Source organism: Talpa occidentalis, unplaced genomic scaffold (genome assembly GCF_014898055.3).
Source record: "Talpa occidentalis isolate TD23 unplaced genomic scaffold, MPIMG_talOcc4v2.1 talOcc4.12, whole genome shotgun sequence".
NCBI classification, from domain to species: domain Eukaryota; kingdom Metazoa; phylum Chordata; class Mammalia; order Eulipotyphla; family Talpidae; genus Talpa; species Talpa occidentalis.
Window position 1 is genome coordinate 70,155,847 of NW_023601212.1, and position 20,039 is coordinate 70,175,885.

The 20,039-nt window shown below is 44.2% G+C and overlaps 1 protein-coding gene across 4 annotated transcripts in view; it reads left to right on the forward strand.

The window, feature by feature from the left end:
* The window catches only part of DCAF8 (DDB1 and CUL4 associated factor 8), a 41,310-nt gene extending 22,126 nt beyond the window's left edge, over positions 1 to 19,184 (forward strand). For all 4 annotated transcript variants that reach the window (XM_037506671.2, XM_037506673.2, XM_037506674.2 and 1 more), the window contains exons 7-14: positions 1,707 to 1,817; positions 10,500 to 10,572; positions 11,145 to 11,202; positions 11,721 to 11,828; positions 13,392 to 13,522; positions 17,048 to 17,167; positions 17,560 to 17,676; positions 18,190 to 19,184. In XM_037506671.2, coding sequence (XP_037362568.1) covers positions 1,707 to 1,817; positions 10,500 to 10,572; positions 11,145 to 11,202; positions 11,721 to 11,828; positions 13,392 to 13,522; positions 17,048 to 17,167; positions 17,560 to 17,676; positions 18,190 to 18,306 — 835 coding nt within the window. In that variant the 3' untranslated portion in view covers positions 18,307 to 19,184. The remainder of the gene's footprint in view (positions 1 to 1,706; positions 1,818 to 10,499; positions 10,573 to 11,144; positions 11,203 to 11,720; positions 11,829 to 13,391; positions 13,523 to 17,047; positions 17,168 to 17,559; positions 17,677 to 18,189) is intronic.
* The last annotated feature ends 855 nt before the right edge of the window (positions 19,185 to 20,039 follow it).

Below are 20,039 nucleotides of genomic sequence, written 5' to 3' on the forward strand. Positions count from 1 at the left end.
GATTTTTGTCATAATTTTTAATAGAAGATTGCAGAGATTTTAAAATCAGTCTCACTACTTTTTCTAGAACAATTCTAGGTTAGAATGATTTTAACTATATAGAGAGGGTGCTGAAATCACTTCTTTACAAAGAAACTCATTATCATGATTATCATGATTAAATTTCTTTCAATTTCCACAGCAACAGAAATGAGCAAAATCATAGAATTAAAAACAAAAGCTAAAGCCCAACTCCATCCTATAGTTTTTGACGTCTGTCCTTTTCTTTAAATTCAGTAGTTTTATGATGTCATATTTGACTTGTTGGATACTTAGATTTGGAAACAGTATTTATAGCACCTGCCCTTAGGCTGGGGCAAGTTAGGACTCATTTGCCAGATTCTTCAGGTTAACATAAAATTGGAATTGGATAGGGCTTCAGGACCCTATGCCCTCCTAAGCATCACCTTTTTTTTTTTTTTTAAGATTTATTTATTTAGGCAATTTAGGCATACAAGAACTGGGGTGCAGGCCAGAGGTGTGAAGGGTGAGAGGATATACCAGAGACAGAGTGGGGAACAGGCAGATTGACTGAAATACACTGCTGAGGGGAGCAGCGGGCAAGTCAGGAGAGGTCTGCTGCACCATGTGGGTAGCTCAAACTACTGGCCGGGGATCAAACTTGTGCTGCAATGGCTGCGGATGGCTTCATAGGTTGCATCTTAACCCCTTGCGTCCAGGGAGGCCCACCTTTTTTTTTTTTTTTTTTTTTTTTGGTAGTATAACTAGAAGAATAATTTTGAAATGATTTTTTTTTTTAAAGATTTATTTATTTTATTTATTAATCAAGCACTGGGTACAGTCAGAAGCACGGGAGTGTGAGAGAATTCACCAGAGCCAGAGTGGGGAATAGAACAGGCAGACTGACGAAATACACTGCTGAGGGGAGCAGCAGGCCCGGCAGGAGAGGTCTGTCGCCATGCGGGACACTTGCCGGGCGACTGGGAATCAAACTGGCGCTGCAGAGGCTGTGGGCAGCTTCGCAACCCAGGGCTCAACTGCTGCGCCACCATGGGAGGCCCTTGAAATGATTTTTAAGCTTTAAAAATGGCTCTCTTTCTAAGAACCTCTCTCCTAATTTGTGTCAGACAAGAGAAGGATGGTGTTTTCCTTTGGATTGCCCTGTACTGGAAAACTTGAATTTGAAAAGAAGAGTTATTTACTTGGATTGCCATTTTTCAGTGGTGATGCTTTCTGGAATCTGGGAGGTAGAATATGATCTTGAGGTCTTTTCTGTCGTTTGTTCAGATGATTCATCCCCCATATAATCTCCCAAGTAATTGGGAAGATGATTTATAATTAAAGGTGGGAGATGTGGGTAATATTTTTTGTTTAGAGATTGTTATGTTGGACTGCAGCTGAACTGAGTCTTCCTGAGAACAGTACTCCATATACATATACTTATATGTCTTGAGGAACATTGGAAAATGACTTCTCTGTATGTTTTCTTTTCCACCCTCAAAGTAACAGATGGGAAATATATGTGGAGGTGGGTTTTGTCTTTTCTTGTTTCCAGTGTTCAAAACAAATCACTTTTTCTTTTTTTCCAAATGAGAATGTTTAATTCCTTAGTATCCATGTCTACATTATTCTGTCTACTCTCAGTTGCCATGACCCATTGAATTTTGGGACAAATTATAACTTTTTCTGCTTTTCTGCTCTTCAAGGAAACTGGTGGTGACAAAAGAGAAGGAGAAGAAAGTGGGGCTGTATACAATCTATGTGAATCCTGCCAATACCCACCAGTTTGCAGTAGGCGGAAGAGATCAGTTTGTAAGGTGAGTCTGTGGTTCTTTTATGTTTGAGAGTTTGCAACCCTGATGCATTGTACCACTAGTTTTCCTGTATGGGAAGATACGAATTGTCTGGGAATCCATTGGGCCCACCTTACTGATTTTTTTACCATCTTCCAGAGAGCTTAAACTCGTGAGGCATTCTATTTCCTAATGAAACAAACTGAAACATAAAGATTATCAAGTTTTAAAGAAGTTAATGATTTGATCAAGGTCCCCATATAACAGCTAAGGTATAAACTCAGGTTTACTAGTGAGTCTATATTAGTCACAATCAGCACAATTTTTAATATATGAATGAACATAGCACTAGAAATTTTGAATGCTGGTTTTAGATTCAGAAATGATTTGACTTGGGAGTACTCAGTGTGAATTCAGGATTTTTAGCACTCATTGCCCTGAACCATTTTTTTAGTTTTTGCCCAGCTGACATATTTATTAGCAGGAAACGTAAGTATCATCTCTTCCCCCACACCCACAAAGACACGGGCCCCATTTTGGAAACAAGCTCTCAGGCTTTGGCAGTAGTTTGATTTGCCCCCTCAGGGTATGAGCTGCTGAATCTTTCATGACAGCTTGTTTCATGGCATCCTTCTGTAAAGCTGGCTGGATTTTCTCCATTTATTTGGTGAGGAAGTTTGTCTTCCTTTTGAAGTTCTTGGCATCTTCAACTGTCTTTCTACATAGGAGCTAGTTTCCACATAGACAGCATGTGTTCCACAACATGTAGCCTCCCAGGAACATACATAGAATTTGTTGGGGGAACAAGTAATTCTTTCCCCTCATTGCTTTTGTTCAGCATGTCCAGACAGTCATTGGCTTCTACACACTTTGAACAGAGCAATGGATGTGGACGAGAGCTCCACTTCCTGGCCCAGCTGGTTCAGTGATGTTAATTGACTGTACCATGTTGGGAAGGAGGGCTCTGAATCCCTTTTTTTTTTTTTTGTATCTGCCATGATATCTGTTACTGTGAATATCTATTGTCATACTGGCTATTAAGGCATGGCCTAAGGACAGCAGGATTTGTGGATTCAATGTGGATTCAATCTGTGTGTGTCAGTTAATTTTCTTCTGATCTTTGACAGACTGTATCTCATCCCTATCCAGATGGCCCATTTTGGCTATAGTTGTTTATTTTGGTGTTGGGTAAGGGGAGGAGGGATAGGATCTCTAAAGGAGTGACTTTTTCCTTTTTTTCAGTGGTGGGTGAAAAATATCTTGCTTTTCAAATCAGAGTACATTTTTTTTTTAAAGATTTATTTATGCATCCAAGAACTGGGGTATAGGCCAGAAGTCGGGGGGGTGGGGTGTATGAGAGGATTCAAACAGAGAAGAGTGGGGAGCAGAACAGGTAGATAGATTGAAATACACTGCTGAGGGGAGCAGCAAGTGAGACAGGAGAGGTTTGCTGTGAGGTATGGGTTAGCTTCCTGGCTGGGTATCGAACCTGTGCTGCAGTAGCTGCCAATAGCTTCATTGTGCCAAGATTTAACCCCTTGTGCCACCAGAGAGGCCCCAGAGTACCTTTTTTAATGTTAATGTAAGAATCAGGGATATAATCACATGATAGATTTTCTTACCTTGTTCAAGAATCCTGCCACCAGAATTGAGTACTTTATTATTCTTTTCTTCCTCTTTTCCTTGCCTTCCAAAGTCCTCTCTCTGTTTATCAGTAGGAAATAATGTGGCAATAGGTTTTTTTTTTTTTCTTTTCCCATAAGAAACTGTTGATCACAAAGGGTTGTCCTAATGAGAACCTTTAGGTGATGCCTCCTCTAAATTCAGCAATCCCCAGTATTTCTAATTGGGACTTCCAGCTTAGCATTATGGATTGCTTGAAAAGTCTGTGTCTCTAGATGGCTTAACTATTAGGATCTTAGTGTTTGAAGGAAAGTAGAGAAGTTGGATGTCCTGAGAATTGCAGTTGATGCTGCCCTAATCTTAACTGACCCTTTCCTGGGGTGAGAGTGAGGCTGAAAATGAACTCCACATAATGGATACTGAAGAAATATTTGCTGTGTTGAATCTTAATTCTTCCTCATTTCTTCTCACTAATTATCTTAATTTAGATTGCTCTAACAATGCTAATACTCTAGCATTTCAGTACAGGAGAGAGATTCAGACCTTATATCTCTTCCCAGCCTCATTATCCTCTGTGTTCATCCTAGATCTTAGCAGATAGTAGGCTATTTACTTGGCAGAAGCACATGCAGTTTTTAAGGGCACCAACCTTGCATGAGCAGAATGCCTTCTATGTACCTCATCTTTGACATTAGGGTCATTCTCAATTTCTGACACCTTGCTAAGTTGAATGGTTGGGGATTTTGCCTTTGTGATTCTTTCATTGAAAGAACCCAAAGAGTACAAATTTGGGTTCAAATTTGAAAATATTTTTGCTGAATATCTTATAACACTTTCAGCTTTTACTAGTAGCCTGACAGAATTTCTTTGAGGGAATACAGAGAAATAGCTAATTCATCCTCAACCCTTTTGTATCATGAATAATGAATTTTAGTTTAGGATTATGAATGGAAGCCTGGGAGAAATATGGTTTTAGGGCTGTGACCAAAAAAAAGAATGAGGAAAAAAAGGCAAGTAGAGAACATACATGTGTGAGTCGCTGTTACTGAATCCTGTTTAGGTTGGCTTAAGGGTTTATAGGAGTGAAGAAAAAGAGAATGCATCAAATGAATGAATCGTATGATGGTAGATTTAGCATTGTGATTGGCTGGCATGTGCATATATTATAAAAGGACTTTTATAATAAAGCTCAGCCTGTAAATAACCCCTTTATTCTCCTATCATTAAACTTCTGTCAGTAACAATGAGAGAACTTTGGATTAAGGTAAGTGGGGGGAAAAGAAGGTGAAAGAAGAAAGGTTTAAGGTAACAAAGTAGTGGGGTACCTGAAGACCTGTGGTGGAGGGAGATGAAATAAGGATGTTGAGACAATGCTGAAACCATCCTTTGTTTAAAATATCAAAGGCATAGGAAGACTCAATAGCTGTGGAGATAGCAGTTCTTGCCATCTTGAGCTAATGATTTAGTTCAATTCCAATCAGAATCATAGCAAGTTCTTTTATGGATATTGGCATACTAATTATAAATTTCATGTGGTGAGGCAAAAGACCCAGAATAAGAGCAAAGTTAGAAGACTCATACCATCCAACTCTCAGTTTTAAGACTTAATATGAAACTGCAGTAATCAAGAGATTGTGGTGTTGGTGAGAAACAGACATAAAGAATAGAGAACCTAGGGGCCTCGCCGGTGGCACAGTGGGTTGAGCGCAGTGCTGTGAAGCTGTCCGCAGCCTCCATGGTGCTGGTTCGATTCCCTGCCAGCCAGGGAGATTCCAACATGGCGCAGCAGAACTCTCCTGTCTCCCCTGCTGCTCTCCTCAGCAGTGTATTTCAGTCCTTCTGCTTGTTCTGCTCCCTGCTCTGCCTCTGGTGGATTCTCTTGCCCTCCCGCGTCTCTGGCCGGTACCCCAGTGCTTGTATAAATAAATAAAATCTTAAAAAAAAAAAAAAAAAGAATAGAGAACCTAGAAATAGGCGCCCCCCCCCCCCCATCAGTCACCTTTGGCAAAGAAGACAAAGCAGTTACAGTGTGGTAAATATAGTTTCTTTAATAAATGGTGCTGGGACTTGACATCCACATATGAAAAATTGGATCTAGACATAGATCTGTCATTCTTCACAAAAGCTGTCCAAAATGGATCATAGACCTAAAAGCAAAACTTGATACTCTAAAACTCCTAGAAGACAGCATAGGAGAAAATCAGTGGACGTAGTGATACCTTTTTAAATACAACACCAAAGACACAATTCGTGAAAGGAACTTTTGCTTTGTGAAAGACAATATCAAGAGAATTAGAAGATAAGCCACAAACCTGGAGAAAATGTTTGCAGAAGACACATTTGGGGCCTCCCTGGTGGCACAAGGGGTTAAGACACAACTCCGTAGCCATTGTAGCACAAGTTCGATCCCCGACCAGGGAGCTACCCACATGATGCAGCAGACCTCTCCTGACTCACCCGCTGTTCCCCTTAGCAATATATTTCAGTCAGCCTATCTGTTCTGTTCCCCACTCTGTCTCTGGTAAGTCCTCTCACCACCACCCCCACACCTCTGGCCTGTACCCCAGTTCTCATATGCATAAATAAGTAAATCTTTATAAAAAAAAGGCATTTGATAGAGGACTCCTAGTAAAATATATTTAAATATACTTTAGAACTCTTAAAACATAACAGTAAGAAAACAAGTCAACCCTATTTAAAAATGGACCAAGACCTTAACAGACACCTCACTGAGAAAGATATACAGATGACAAATAAGTATGTGAAGGAATGCCCTGCATTATGTCATTAGAGACATGCATATTAAAACAACAAACTACCCATACCTATTATTATGGAATGACTAAAATCTGAAACGCTGACAATACTAAATCCTGAAAAGGATATAGAGAAATAGGAACGCTCAGTCACTGCTGGCAGGAATGGAATATAGTACAACCACTTTGAAAGTTTTGTGGCTTCTCACAAAACAACAAACTTTTAACATGATCCAGTAATGGTATTCCTTGGTATTTACCCAACAGAATTGAAAACTGTTTCCATACAGAAACTGCTCACAGATGTTTATAGCAGCTTTATAATTGTAAAACTTGGAGACAACTAATATGTCCTTCAGTAGGTAAATGGATAAATTGTGACCCACCCAGACAATGGAATGTTACTCAATACTAAAGAAATGAGCTGTTAACCTATGAAATGACATGAAGAAATTTTAAATACATATTGCTAAATGAAGAAAAAAAAAAAACTAGTCTGAAATGGCTACATACCATATGATTACAACTATATGACATTCTGGACAAAATAAAACTATGGCTAAACAATTAAAATGATTGGTGATTGCCAGGGGTGGGGTGAGAGTCAGAGCACAAGGATTTATTTTTAGAGTAATCAAAACACTCTAATAATGTTCGATATATGTCACTCTACATTTGTCTAAACTTATACAGTGTACACCAAAAGTGAACTTTCAGTTAAACTACGAACTTGGGAGATTATACGATGTCAATGTAGGTTCATCCTGGTTTAAAAAAAAACAAATACCACTTTGGTGATTGATATTGATGAGGGAGGCCACGCATTATGTGGAGGTAGATGTGTATGGGAAATCTCTGCTGTCCTCTTAGTTTTATTGTAAACCAAATACTGCTCTAAAAAAATAAAGTATTGAATTAAAATTTTTTTTCAAGATTTATTTATGTATATAAGAACCCGCAGGCCAGAGATGCAGGGTTGAGAGGATTCACCAGAGACAGAATGGGGAGCAGAACAGGCACATGTACTGAAATACACTGCTGAGGGGGGCAGCAGGCGAGATAGGAGAGGTCTGTTGCGCCATGTAGGTCACAACCTCCGTGGCCTGGGATCTAACTCGTGCTACAGTGGCTGCAGATAGCCTTACAGTGCTGTGACTTAACCCCTTGCGGCACCAGGGAGGCCCTGAATTAAAATTTTTTTTTCTTGAAGATTTACTTATTTATATATACAAGAACTGGGGTACGGTCTAGAGGTGGGGGTGGGGTGGGGTGAGAGGATTCACCAGAGACAGAATGGGAAGCAGAACAGGCAGATCTACTGATACATTGCTGAGAGGAGCAGCGGGTGAGGCAGGAGAGGTCTGCTGTGCCATGTGGGTCTCCTTCCTGGCCAGGTTTTGAACTGGTGCTTCAGTGGCTGTGGATAGCTTCATAGGCTGGGTCTTAACCCCTTGCGCCACCAGGGAGGCCCCTGAATTAAAAATTTTTTAATGTTAAGTGTCCTACGCAGAAAATTAGGGGAAAATTTTCCCCTATATTTGAGTCATTGCTGTCTAGCAGTGATTTTGTAAATAAAATTTTATTGGAACATGTTTACATGATGTCCATGACTGTTTTCATTATTAATAATGACAGGATCTAGTAGATGCAACCAAGACCAGATTGTCTGCTACATTAAAATGTTCATATCTTTCCATTTAAGAAAACATGCACCAACCCCTAGCATAGCATCATATGTAAAAGATAGGTTTTTAGTAAATACTTGAGGAAAAAGGGGGAAAGAAGGTAAAAAGGATAAAGAACATTAGATAGTGTGGAACACAGAATGGTCCATACATGAAAATATTGAATAGTTTCGTGATTTTTTTTAACTAACTTGCTGAAATTCATGATGGTTTAGTAACATCTAAGAAGTGCTGATTTAGAGGAAAAACTCAATTGAGAAATTTGCTGAAGAGCAGTGTTAGTACAGCAGTCTCCTATTTCCCTTTTGTGTTCATTTAGCATACATTTCCTAGATACTCTATGCAGGATGTTAAGAAATTGTAGAGACTATGCACACACATTGATCTGCTTGTTTATTCCTCCAGCATTCAGTGAGCACCTGTTCTGTGCTAGATTCACATTGGGATAGGCATTGTTTCTGCTTGCAGAGAGCATTCTGGAGAAATGAATCTGTGGGGATTAGCAATATTAAGTACCTTACCCAGTATTGCTCATCTAGTAAATGGCAAAATTAGGCAGAATTCAACATGGTGGAGGCCATTTCACTATGCTGTACTTCCTCCAGGGGAAATACGAAAAGACACATGAGAAATTAGTATTTTGGGCAGGGGGAAAAATGTTTGGAGATAAAATAAGATGTGACATTACGTTTAAGGAAGTTTACCTTTTTTTTTTTTTTTTGTCTACTGAACAGGAACTTTGAAAAGTGGTAGGCAGCCTTACTAAGTAGTTTGGACTTAATAGAATGTACAAAATCACTGAAGAGACTTAAGCAGGGAATTTACATACAATTTTGTGTTTTGGACAGTTGTTGTGACAGTAGAGCAAGGGAATATAACCTAGGCAAAAGATGACCAGTAAGAGTGGAGACAGTATAAAACTGTCAAGAAATATACCCACGGAAGGCCTCCCTGGCGTCACAAGGGGTTAAGTGCAGCACTGAAGCAATCGCAGCCTCTGCAGCACGAGTTTGATCCCCAGCCAGCCAGGGAGCAACCCACATGGCGCAGCAGACCTCTCCTGACTCGCCCGCTGCTCCCCTCAGCAGTGTATTTCATTCAGTCTGCCTGTTGTGTACCCCACTCTGTCTCTGGTGAATCCTTTCACCCCTCACACCCCATACCTCTGGCCTGTACCCCAGCTCTTATATGCATAAATAAATCTTTAAAAAAAAGAAAAGAAAGAAATATAACCACAGAGTCAATTTGATAAGAGAGTAACTGTATTGCAGAGAAAGGGCCTGATTCTTGGTTTGGTCAGCTAAATTTAAGATAGTGCCATTAACAAAGTTTCTAAGGTAGGGGCAGATTTTAGAATTAGTTTAGGTTTAGAAGAAGGAAAATAGATATACTTTTGGACATTCCATTATAACATCCAGTTTACATGTAGGTGAAGTCTAGAGCTCAGGTTAAGTGTGGTCTGGAGACAGATTTAAGAGACATATTGTCTGTATATAGGTGGTAGTTAGAAGCATGATAATGGAATTTGGTTATGAAATTATAGAGCAATATTTTCACCTTTAAATTTTTTGCCTCTTTGAGAACCTAAGAACAATGATCCTTTCTCCTTAGAAAAATGCACATAAACATGGTTCCTGAGCATTCACATATTGCTTGCGCTCCAGGTTAAAATTTCCTCATATGGAGTCAGAGTACTTAAGACCAAACCTCTGGGAAACATCAATATTTAATGGATGGACAGAGAGAGAGAATCCCATTAACAGCATGAATAAGCTGGACTTCAAGGGAAGGATGTTTCAGGACAAGACAGAAAAACATGAAAAGTATCTTGTTGGCGTTGATGGGCTTTTGAAGACTTTAGTCAGAAGTTTGAGTGGTGAGAACCAAAGAAGACTGCAAAGAAAAATGAACAGAAATGAAGTGAAAATACTGAATTTTCATTGCTCTGGTAGTAACTTGACTGTAGGATATTCAGTAGAAGGGTTTTTAGAAAATGGGCAGACTGTCGTGAGGAAGAGGTTGAGAAATGAACTAATCTGTCCAGTGAGGTCCTTGAGAGGTGAAGCTCTACGACTAGAGGAGTCTGATGGGCAAGCTTAGGAACAGAGGGGTCTTGTCTCACTGTGTGTCCAGGGCCTCACAAGGGTGGAATACATAGCGCCATAAGTACGTGAATGGATGATTAATGTAGTTTGGGTTAGAGAGAGACTGAAGGTAGTTTGATGCTTAATGGGAATGAAGGAAAGAGGGAATCTTGAGGGGATACAGGTGGTGGTGACTCCATGGAGGGATTATGGATTCACTGACATTTGCTCAGCATGATCTTGCCTGTGTGTACTAAAACCTATGAGGGAGGTAATATACACAGAAACCCTCTAATACTGCTGTTTCAGTGAAAATAAACAGTGATAGAACAGCTGAGAACAGACTAGTATGAGGATTACCATAAAAAATAGGACAAACCCACTGATGAAAGAGGAATTGGAGAGGATAGGAGAAAAGACCTTCAGAGAAGAACATGAGCCAAAGCTTGGTTGAGGAATGTCCTTCATCCATCCTGACAGTCATCTGACAACTGATCCTGTCAGAATTTCAAATCAGATCGGTTTTTAAAGTTTGACATTTTTGATGCTTCTCAACAGGATTTATGACCAGAGGAAAATTGACGAGAATGAGAACAATGGCGTGCTTAAGAAATTCTGTCCTCATCACCTGGTAAGATTCCCAATGGACCAGTGGCTCCAGGCTTTCCTAACAATCCTCAGGCTATTCCCAAACTTGTTGGTATGGTGGGAAGAGCCTGGACACCTGGATTTGAATCCTGGCGCCACTGCTTACCAGCTTTGTGATTTTGGGCCCACACTGTACCTCTGTTAGCCTCAATTTTCTTACCAACAAAACAGCTAACAATAACTGCCTGGCACCATGATGCTGAGGCCTGATGACATCATCTGTGTGAAATGGCTTACATAGGAGATAGCCACCTCCCCCTAGGTGGTCACATGTCATCGCTGTGCTCCTCTGGGTGCTCCTCTCTCCTCCTCCCTTTCTCCTCTCCAATTCTCTCACCTTCCTTCCCCTGCCCCTTCTCCTTTCTCCCACCCCTCTTTTTCCTGTTCTCCCATCCTTCCCTCTTCCCCTCTGTGCCCCTTCACCTTATTCCTCCTTCCCCATCCCACCCCAATCTCTGGGAGAAGATATAGGGGAGTTTGAAGGAAAACCTGTTTCCTGAAGGTGGTATAACATGGGGGGGTGGAGCATCAGTCAGTATCTGCTCCTTATTGCAGGTGAACAGTGAGTCCAAAGCAAACATCACCTGTCTTGTGTACAGCCACGACGGCACAGGTACGTGAGCCGGCCCACCTCCGAGGCTGGCATGCCTCTCAGTCAGGGAGCTGCTGAGCCATGAGGCATGTGCCCTCCAGGCTCACCGCTGTGCCCCCCCAAGTGGAGCTGCTGGGGAGTGGTTGCTGCCCATGAGCATATAGCCAGCGGTGAGCACATAGCGGGAGGAGGCAGCAGCTGACCCTCGGAGATGCCGGGCACACTTGCAGAATGCTGCAGGTGATTGTGGCAGGGTCTGTCCTAAAGCTCAGGCTGCTTGCCTGGGCAGTCTTAATGCCTTTGACTCACTACTGAGCTAACGGCATGATCTTCCTGAGCATTCTGCTACCCTGGGTTGGCAGTGTGTTCCTAGTTTACCCTAGACACATGATTTGCCTGCTGCTCCAGCTGAGGACGAGGGGTGCTGTACTGGGTGTTAGAAGGGGCACTGCTGGCAAGAAGCCCCACCCCAAGCCCCAGTTCTTGGTCCCAGCTTTCTTCAGCCTCTTCCTTCACTGCTGTGTGCTTGTTCTTGGCAGAGCTCCTGGCCAGTTACAACGATGAAGACATTTACCTCTTCAACTCTTCTCACAGTGATGGAGCCCAGTATGTTAAGAGGTACAAGGGCCACAGAAATAATGCCACAGGTGAGACTGTTGTTTAGGTTTCTGTAGCCCAGTCCGGCTGGGAGAACCACAGTATATCTCTGAGGTGTTGCCAGTAGGAACTAAAAGGTTGAGAATGAGAACAGTGGCGTCCCTGAAGGCAGTGAGAGGGGTTCTGATGGGGCTAGAGTCCATGGAGCTGCTGTGCTAATGGAGCAAGGACTCCATAGGGCTTTCTCACCATTGTGATGTCACTGGGTTTGGGTAAATGGAGATTAGACTAACTATGGTCAGGATTAAAAAGCTAGTTAGAGTGTTCAGGACAGCCCTTTTTAGTCAGTGGTACTACATTTCCTAAAATGGTGGTGGCTTCTGCCTCACAGGAGGGGTGGTGACAGTATTTCACCCAAATCTGTGATGAAGAATGCATTTTTGTTCTGTGTGTGGTTCCTAAACTTTTTGCACAAGGCTGTCATCTGATAGTCTATAAACAATACTGGTACCTGGCTCCTGTCCCCAGACACTCTGATTTCATTGGTCTGGGGTGTGTCTTTTTTTTTTTTTTAAAGTTTTTTTTTTGTTTGTTTTTGTTTAAAGATTTATTTATTTATTTATTCATACAAGCGCTGGGTTCAGTCAGAAGCACGGGAGGGTGAGAGAGTTCACCAGAGCCAGAGCGGGGAACAGAACAGGCAGACTGACAAAATACGCTGCTGAGGGGAGCAGCGGGGGCGGCAGGAGAGGTCTGCGCGCCATGTGGGACACTCGCCCGGCGGCCGGGGATCGAACTGGCGCTGCAGAGGCTGTGGGCAGCTTCGCAACCCAGCGCGCAACCACTGTGCCACCAGGGTGGCCCCTGGGGTATGTCCTGATTGAAGTGTTTGAAAATTCCCTGTGCAAATCTAATGGACTGGGAAGTTGGGGAACACCTGCTCTTAATGTTACCACTCCTAACAGATATCTGTCATAATTTTGGCCTGGAGAGCACACTTTTCCTTTGCTTCTTGAGCTGATGAGGAGAGAAAAAATCTATACTTGGGCTTTAGTTTATAGGCAGACAAAAGAAAGTCCATTTCTGGACAGAAGGGTTGGGATTCCTGGCTTTCCCTAGCTTGGTTTGGTGTCTGCAATCCCAGTTCAGGTGTTTCTCAACAGCAGTCATGACCTGTACTCCCTCATTCTCAAGCCAACTGATGACCCCGGAACACTGAACAGGTCCCTATGAAATCCATATACCCAGGTAACCTGATAGCATGGACAGTACTCCTAGGAGAGGGCAGAGTAGGGCCATTTTATTTGGGACAGTTAAGGCATCAATGAGGCCTGTGTGTGCTCAATGGGGTGTGGATTAGTGAGACTGCTGCTAAGGGACTGCAGATCTCTCAGCCCTATGGAGCTTTTTGGGAGAATATCATTATTCTCTGGAGCTGGTATGATTCTTACTAAACTCATTACATGTGCATAATCTCTTGTTTTGTGAAAATAAAAGGAATCTTTGGTCTTAGCTGAGTTAGAGTTTGCCAGTAACTAATTCCCTATAAGGTAAAATATAAGTGGGCCTGGTGGCAGCCTACATGATATTTATTCTTTCATTTGTCATTTCAGTAAAAGGTGTCAATTTCTATGGCCCCAAGAGTGAGTTTGTGGTGAGCGGTAGTGACTGCGGGCACATCTTCCTCTGGGAGAAATCATCCTGCCAGATCGTTCAATTCATGGAGGGGGACAAAGGAGGCGTGGTGAGTATGGCATGCAGGGCTGCAGGCTCCATTCTCTCCAGTCATTGAGGTGGGTTTTAATAGGTCCCCTGTATTCTCATGGTGACAGTGTGACACCATCTTAGTAGTTCAGCCTCTAAAGTAAAAGGCAGAGTCTGGGGGTGCTGAGATTTGACAGAATGTTTTCCTCCTTTTCCTATCTTCTGCCCCCTCGAAGACAGCATGGTTTATTAAGAAGAGACCTTTTCTAAAAGAGAAGCATTAAGACACTAAGGGTGTCTCCAGGTTTCTCCCTGACAAGTAGCAAAATAATTATCTTGACTAGATTTTGGAGCAGCAGATACAAACTAGAAGGAACATTGTTTTTTGACAGTGGGGAAATCAGAATATGTCTTGGTAGATAATATGGCATTTAATGTTACATTTACTTGATGTGATTAGGTAAGAATGTCCTTTACTTGAGGGATACACTTTGGAGTGTCTAAGGGTGAAGTGTCATGCTTACATTCAAATAGATAAATGCACATAATATAGGGAGAGAACAAATACGGCAATATGTTTATGTCTTTTTTTGTGTGTGTGTGTAGAAGAACTGGGGTGTAGGCCAGAGGTGTGGAGCAGGGTGGTGAGAGGATTTACCAGAGACAGAATGGGGAGCAGAACAGGCAGATCCACTGAAATGCACTGCTAAGGGTAGCAGTGAGTGAGACAGGAGAGGTCTGCTGGCTATATGTGGGTTAGCTCCCTGGCTGGGCATCCACCTCAGGCTGTAGCAGTGACAGCACTGAGACTTTACCCCTAGGCCACCAGGGAGGCCTTGTTTTTTTTTTTTTGTTTTAAAGTGGCTGAGCAGCCTGATATACACATCATGGTCACATCATGTCACCTTTCCTTGAGTTCTGCTTTCTCCATGGAGACAGGGCAAAACAGAATCATGAGGGTCCTGAGATGTATCTGTGCACCAGAATATTTTGTTTTCTTTCTTGAGATCCAGAGTGGAGAAGGTTTTATTTAGTAGCTTTCTATGATAAGGTTTATAGAGACTGCAGAATATAGACAGTCTTGGAGGTTAATTTGGACTGCTTACCCAGAGAGTCTAAGAGCCTCTGAGGAATGAGCGAGACACTTGGTCTCTTCCTTTTTGTTCTGTGCTTTGGGAGCTGTACAAGAAGACACCATCTCTTGGCAAGGTTTATTCCAGAGTGATGGTAGAATTCAGAGTGGGTCCTTGCAGTTAGGTTCCCATTCTTTAGGTGATTCTTGCCTGATTTTATTCTGGTTTCCTTTTACTTTGGGGACCTACGATTGGCATAGACCCTGGCCTCAATGGCCTGAAAGTAGGTGAAGGGGAGTCTAGAACTTCAAGGTGTGTCTGTTGTCTGCTTCATCTGGGCTCCCAGAGGTCCTCTTCTGTCACCTGCAGGGAACAGAACCAAAACACTGGAGTCTTAGTGAGAATTCTGTAATAGGCAGGCAGTCAAAGGACATCAGGAGAGGCCAGTGAATGCTCTCTTGATCATAAACGATTGTCTTGCATTCTGTTCCAGAGAGATGCTGGGCTTAGCCCTCCTTCAGAAGTGCTCTGTGGGCCACTGTGCTTGCAACTCATTTAGTGTCAGGTTTGATGATAAGTCCAGGTGCTCAGTGGGAGGAATAGGCAGGCCCCAGGCTGAAAGAGTGCAGGACTGGAACCAGAGGTGTAGAGACTGTACCCTGAAGTGACTTTCCTGACTTGTTCTTGCTTCTGTGAGCAAAATAATGTGTGTGGTCCTCAATAGGCTCCCTGTTTTTTTTGTCCTAATCTTCCAGCTGTGGGTCACCAGGTACCAGCCTCAAAGCAGACTCTTAGCAGCTTTATATCACATAGTAAAATGTTAGCACCAGAAGGGATCTGAGAAATTATCCACTTTGCCCTTGACGCTAGTTTTGACTGAAACTCTAGCCCTTTCTTTGTCTCTACTCAGGGACAAGGTCTAGGGGATGATAGCAGAGGACCATCCCTAGTTTCCCAAAAGCTTCACCCCATTCCTTGCATCCTCTCCAGTGCAGACATCTATGGCCAGAGCTTTTTTCTGTGCTCGGGCAGCACTGACAGACTAAGTACCAGCATTCAGACAGGACTGGTGAAGTGACCAGTACCTTTGCCCAGAAACTTTGTTGGCCCTCCTGCAGGTTCCCTCCAGCTTGAGTACCAACTTCATCACTCTGTTGTTCCTTTCCTCTCAGCTTTGTCCTCAGTCTTAGGATCCCAGGACTTTGTCCTAGTATTTGTTGGTTTTACTGACTGTAGACAGAGCTCAGTTTGAGCAGATGCTGTCGGGGCTCTCACCAGGTGGTTGAAGGAATAGGGTTTATGTGTGGATTGCCACTTGTCTTTGATCACACTCCCAGGCACTGAAGTTTCTGTCTGGTGCCTCCAGTGCTCCAGAAGCTGGCACCTCTTCCCTCAGTCTCAGTCCACGTTTGCAGTGAGTTTCTGTGTGGATTCAGAGCAGCAGAAGTGACATGATATTTCTACTTGACCCTCAGGCTCCACCTTAGCTTCAGTCCTTTCTGAGCATTTGTTTGTAAAATAGAAGACTAGGAAATTGAAGATTGTAGGTTAATGAGCGTCTCCATGCTGGCTATCAGTTTGCAGGCTTGGCTGTGGAGGCTGGTTGGAGAGAACCAGAAGGCTTTTTGCCAGGGGTGGTTTTCTGGGACTGTAGGGTGGCCACATAGTGGCGTGAGGGGAGGAGTGCTTGGGACCACACCATTTTCCTTCTGGGTGCCTGTCCTACCTAATCCTCATCTGACTAAAAGCACAAAAATGCTTTAGCAGCTAAATCTGGGACAGCTTTTCCGGTGGGGGTAGGAACTGCCCTGACCGGCTCTGTCCAGCCAGGAAGGCTGATGTTCCCCTGTCTGGCAGCAGGGGGCGGGGTACCTTCCGATGGAAGGAAGCCTGAGCCAGCAGTGGGCACACCCAGCTGGGGGTGTGAGATTGAGGCTTGAGCAGACCTGTACTGGGCCTCTGTGCTCTCATGGCAGGGAGCATGTGCTTCTGTCTACCTCAGCCTCTCCTAGCCTGTGCTTTCCTTTATTTCTGTAAACAGACACACAAAACTGTCCCCAGACTCCTGGGGGGCTCAGCAGCTGCTCCCTTCTTCCATTTTCAGAATGTATCTGTGATTTGGTAAGAGCCACTGAGCTACAGTTTGTTCCAATCATGGCAAGAGGGAGCTGTGGAATAGGGTAAATGAGGTCATCTTCGCTTTGTATTCCTTTGTGAATCTGTTAGTCTGACTAGTCACTTGTCCACTGTAGTTTACACATCTTACACTTATAGGAGACCATCCCTGCCTTACTTGTTGGAAATTAAGATGTGCTTGGCCTTAAACCATCAATGTCCGGTGCCCCTTCCACCCCGGGGTCTGCCTTGTCTAAGGGTGGGTGCAAGAGCCTGCATTCCCAGCAACTGCCTTTGCTCTAATCCAGGACAATTGTTTGACTCAGGGTGGTTTTTAAATTCTGCTTTTGCATAGCCTGTATTGTCCTACTCACCAGGTAAACTGTCTTGAGCCCCACCCTCACCTGCCTGTGCTGGCCACCAGTGGCCTAGACCATGACGTCAAGATCTGGGCCCCCACGGCAGAAGCTTCCACCGAGCTGACAGGATTAAAGGATGTGAGTAGCTAACTGCACCTTCTTTCCACCCGCTCACACTGCCGTGAGCTTTGCTGTCCTGGAAAGGAATCACTTGCTGCCCAGGCCTTCAGAGCCGATGTTGAATACCCACCTCACATGCCGTCACTGCCGCTCTAGAAACACAGTCCCTAGCCCAAGAGCCAAGTGGTGAAGTGCCCTTCATTCATGGTAGAGTGGGTAGGGGGATCTTCAGCAAGAATCATTGTGACTTACAGCCTTCTACCTTCTCAGTGGATGGAACTGGGACTGCCTTTCCTAATCAGTTGTAGCTGTACTTCAGCTTAACAGTTCCCAAGGTGGGTTTTATTAGAATGGGTCAGCTCCAGGGTTTGTTTGTAAGCCACCTGTACCCCCAACCCTTTGGGCTTCAGGTAATTAAGAGGAACAAACGGGATCGGGATGAAGACAGCCTGCATCATACGGACCTGTTTGACAGCCACATGCTCTGGTTCCTTATGCATCACCTGCGTCAGACGCGTCACCACCGGGTATGCTGGGGTAGAAAGGGCGCTCTGGGGTAGAGGCCTCTCAGGAAGGGAAGAGTCCCGGGAAGTCGGGTGGTCTTGGTCAAGTTTCCTATCTTATTCCCCCTAGTCCCATCCCAGTGGGTCCCTGTTACAGCCTGGGAAGGACCACCAGTAGAAGCTGGTTGTATCTGCTCTCTGTCCCCATCACCAGGGAGATTGCTGCCTTCAGAAAGCACCTTTGTGTCCTCTCACACCAAGAGGCTGAGGGCAGAGCTTAGCATACAGTAGCAGTCTGCACGCTGCCTGTTTTTGTAAATAAAATTCTGTTGACAGAGCACACACCCTTTCATGTATGTACTGCCTGTACAAAGTTGAATCTCTGCAACAGAGATGTGGCCCATGAGTCTAAACTCTTCACTGGCCCTTTAAGGAGCAATCTGTTGACCCTTGGCCTAAAGCATCTGAACTACAGCTAAGACCTGACAGGCTTGTCCTGTTCAGGGACGTTACTAACACACCTTTCCCATCCTACAGCGCTGGCGAGAACCTGGGGTTGGGGCCACAGATGCAGACTCGGATGAGTCTCCCAGCTTCTCAGACACATCGGACGAGGAGGAGGGTCCTGACCGGGTGCAGTGCATGCCATCCTGAGGCCCCTCGGACTCCGAAGGGGTGGGTGGGGCTGCCACCCCATCCTGCCTGGGCAGCCTTTTCCTGTCTCAGGCCCCTACATGCAGCAGAAATGCACTTTGGACTTTTTGCTTTAGATAAAAGAAAGACTCCCAGGAGAAGGACAAAACAGGGAGCAAAGCCACAGAGAGTGCCAGGCCCAGAGTGGGTTCCAGGAGAGGTGCATAGGACCCAGCAGAAATGGCCTCTCCCCAGAGCCTTTTTTTGGGGGTGGGGGGAGCCTATTTTGTTAACTGGTTTGGGGTAGAGAATGGGGTTTCCTTTTCTTTAATCTTCCTGGCTTCTGGGGTGGGGAGGGTGGGGGGACAACTGACTGTTCAGTACCAAGGGGCGAGAGTGGGTCAGTAGACGTCCACTCTCTCTTTGGTTTAGGTTTTTGACTTTTTTTTCCCTTTATTTTAAAAAGAAAATCTATGACAGTTTCATTGTTTATTTCCCCCCTGAACAGCCCCATCCCAGAATCCTTTTTTTCTGGGAAGCCCTTAGAGCACCCCTGACCACCCACACTTCACTTTCCCTCCCACCCCATATTCTCTGTGCTTCTCACAATATTTTGCACTTGATTGTCCTTCACTCTCCTCACTATCCGTCACCCTAAGGATCTGGTGACGGAGGTGGGGGGAGGGGCAAAGGTGGAGCAAGAATAGGATGTGTGACCTCTTCTGTTACTCTAAAAAAGTTGTTTGACGGCAGTAATCTCCCTGTTCTATCACTGTTAGAGGCCTAATTTTATATCTATAAATATATTAAAAAGCAAGTCAAACTTGGATGTATCACGTTAAAATTATTGTCAAAGTTTAAATAACTATATATTCTCTATGAATGCAATAAAGGGACTTCCAGGAGTGTGAGAGTAATGCTGTGAGGTGACACCTAGGATCCACCCACCCTCCATGTATGATCCTCAGCCAGTGGGGCTTACCTCTGCTTGTAGGCGGCCCCTCGGTTCTGCCTCTTGTTGCTTTCTGCCTTTTTTTCAGGCTTGGACAAGCAGGAAATTACTCCCAACTCTGCCTCAGCTTCCTGTTTTTGAATCCATGAGGTTCCCACAGGTTGACTGAACTATGACTTAAGGAAGGGTCCCTCCTAGTGGGCTGTGACATGCTTGGTTCTTGAGCCTTCATCTCCATACCAACTCCCTTCCTAATGGAAAAGTGAAGGGGTGGCTTCTTGGGTTTTACTTTTCACTTTGTCCACCTTTTGATATCCTGGGATTGGGGGATGAATCATTCATGTGAGGATAGATGGAGGTGGCTGTCTTAGCACTGGCTACTGAATATCTAAGTCCCCATTGAGCTCTTGCCTTTATATGCTTTTGCTGGTATATCCTGTGCACCCCCCTCACCCCCCAACCAGGAATTCTGCATCCTGGAATAGTCTGATTCTACTACTAGGCCAAGAAGGAGGGGAAGAGCAAAAGGATCCCAGACTCACCCCCCTCCTGGTCCTCCTAGCAGCTCTCAGTGCTGCCGCCTGTACCCTAGGTAGGGAGTGTGGTAACAGCGGCTGGTGTGTCCCATGGTGATGAATGATGGTGCAAGCTGAGACCATGCACTCTGCAGTTTGTTGTGTGTTTCTCAGTAAAGTTTTCTTTTCTTTTTTTCTCTCCTGACTGCTGCTCTCTCATGATACAGGCACTCATTCATGACAAGCTCGTTGGCTCTTCCCACTGTCGGGGCCTGGCCCTGGCCTCA